The sequence below is a fragment of the Montipora foliosa genome, chromosome 1 (assembly GCF_036669935.1).
Source record: "Montipora foliosa isolate CH-2021 chromosome 1, ASM3666993v2, whole genome shotgun sequence".
NCBI classification, from domain to species: domain Eukaryota; kingdom Metazoa; phylum Cnidaria; class Anthozoa; order Scleractinia; family Acroporidae; genus Montipora; species Montipora foliosa.
Window position 1 is genome coordinate 894,564 of NC_090869.1, and position 2,500 is coordinate 897,063.

The 2,500-nt window shown below is 36.2% G+C and overlaps 1 protein-coding gene across 1 annotated transcript in view; it reads left to right on the forward strand.

Moving 5' to 3' along the window:
* The window catches only part of LOC138008000 (uncharacterized), a 17,838-nt gene that overhangs the window by 7,780 nt on the left and 7,558 nt on the right, over positions 1–2,500 (forward strand). Inside the window, exons 3-6 of the mRNA XM_068855170.1 lie at positions 1–129; positions 406–747; positions 1,204–1,509; positions 2,367–2,500. The exon at positions 1–129 is cut by the window's left edge and continues 19 nt beyond it; the exon at positions 2,367–2,500 is cut by the window's right edge and continues 175 nt beyond it. Of these exons, the coding sequence (XP_068711271.1) occupies positions 1–129; positions 406–747; positions 1,204–1,509; positions 2,367–2,500 (911 nt within the window). The remainder of the gene's footprint in view (positions 130–405; positions 748–1,203; positions 1,510–2,366) is intronic.

Below are 2,500 nucleotides of genomic sequence, written 5' to 3' on the forward strand. Positions count from 1 at the left end.
GGCAAAATGACATTGTCAAGCATAATCTTGTGGAAGTTATCATAGCGAGCTTCATCCGCTTTCAGCCAACTGACGTTTTTGCTCATAAGGCATTTAGAGTTGAGCTCTATGGAGCACTCAAATCTCTAGGTAACTCATGAACATATTTTCTATACGTTTTACAAATTAATCCATCTAATTATTTAAAAAGACAATAGTAGAAAAAAATAAGGAACTCTATTCGGACTCTTTCTTCATGTGTATATATATGTTCAGGAGTAGTGTTTAACAGCCTACTGTTACTATTGTAAGAGTTACGTATCAAGAGAGATTTTTTGGTACATGAATTTTGAATTAAGTAATGGACCGTTTCTAGACTTGTGCAGTTTTCTTCTTTATTCACTAATACCTTTTTCTCCATGCCAGTTCCTATTAAAGCACCCATTCTTGTCAATGTGACTGCACAATCGTCGACTAGTGTTGCTGCCTTTTGGAAACTGTCAAAACGGTACTACAACGAAAGAAACTTGATATCCTTTGAACTTCGATACCAAAAGAAAGGCTCCAACCTATCAGAAATACAAACTATCAAAGGTGCAGCTTGGGTTGATGCAAAGAACGTTTCCATTATCAATGGTTCGTTGGTTTTCTCCACGGTCGTCACAGGGCTTGAAAAGTTCACAGAATATGAATTTAAAGTGTGCGTCTTCAGTTCGGTGGGGTGTGGACCAAAGATTTCCTCAAAGATTGCAAGGACATTGGATGATGGTAAGGGACTGTAGCTTTTTATCAGGCTTAGACTAAAGTATAGTCAATTGGGGGCATTGTCGTGAATTACAGCAATGAAAATCGCAATTCCCTATGGCCATAGACACAGCTGACCCTTTCTTATAGATTTTCTATCTCAAATTATTCCATGTGGTGTTGGAGAAAGTAGTCAAATGCAGTTGAAAGAAATTGACATATTTGCAAATGTGGAATGCAATGGTGTTTTTACTTATTAATTGATTAATTGATTTATTTAAAAAAAATTTTTGTTCCTGATAAGCCATCTTTCTTCATTTAAAATGTCACTTCCTTCATGAAATTAATCTCCTTTAATTATTGGGAAGAAAGGAAGAAAGTTGCTTTTCAATTAAGAATGAATGACATTGAATCACATTTCACTCCATGGGCAAAGTTCATTTCTGATTTCTTGTCTTTGCTGCATTTAAAATCTTTCAGTCCCATCAAAAGCTCCTAGCAATTTTACAGTGACTGCTAACACATCTACAGCTATCATAGCGTCCTGGCAGCTTCCTTCCCCCGACTCCAGACATGGAATCATTAGAGGATTTAAGATATTCATCAGGAGAGAAGGCTCCGATATTAACAGACTAGAAAACATTTCTGTTTCCAACGTCACGATGTACACAAAAAATGTCACCGGATTGGCTAAATTTACACGATATGGATTTCATGTGTTGGCTTTTACCTCCGTTGGTGATGGAATGAGCAGTTCTGTTGAATTCGCAAGAACAAAGGAAGATAGTAAGTGATATTGTTCAATTTAACTTTTGTTAAAACAAGGCTCCCTTTAAGTTAGGTAAGTCAGCCTGTCACCCATTTAAATTAATCTATAGGTAAAAAACGAAAGTCTTGTTTTAAGGCTGCAGATTATATCGTCTTTAGTTTTTTTCATGGCTTATTACATTACATTGCATGTGCACCTGTTCCATATACTTGTACGTTCCACTGGAATGTTCCAGTCATCACTTTTTCCCTAAACTTTTGGCTACAAAAGTAAACCTTTTTATGGAAAGTATGAACCTAGATATATATTTGAGCTGTAGAATAGAATGAAATGAAATTTGGAAAGATCATAACGGTTAGTTGAGCAATAAAAAGGAAGACTAAAAAATCCAGGCTTGAATGGGATTCGAACCCTAACCCTAACCCTAACTCTAACCTCAGCCTCACTTAAGTCCCTTCTTCTATCGCCTTTCAGATCATATGAGACCAGATTGCTAACACACACAAACAAGACAAGTAACAAAATTAATGCTCCTTATGTATTTTTTCTAGAAGTTTCCAAGTTTGAACTATCTCTGTATATAACATATCTATTTTTAATGACGCTGTATAGCCTGTTCAAGGCTCTCAATTTGTGGGGATGACCGTAAAAATGGTTGGGATCGAGGAAAAAGTGAGTGCGAGATACCATCCCCGCCGTCAGGGCCAGTGGAAAAGGATATAGTGAAATGCCTACCGATGGTTACGTACCAAAGACGAGAACCTTGACAATTTTCTTAAATTTTTCCTTTTCCTTTTTTTTACCTTGTAACACATGTAATACGAATTAATGAACAAGAATCGTTTATTGTTTTTTTTTATTTGTTTATTTTAAGTTCCCTCAAAAGCTCCCAGTAAATTTGTGGTGACTGCAAACACTTCTACGAGTGTCACAGCATCATGGCAGCTGCCACCTACAGGCTCCAGAAATGGAATAATCAAAGGATTTAAGTTGTTTATTAATAGAAAA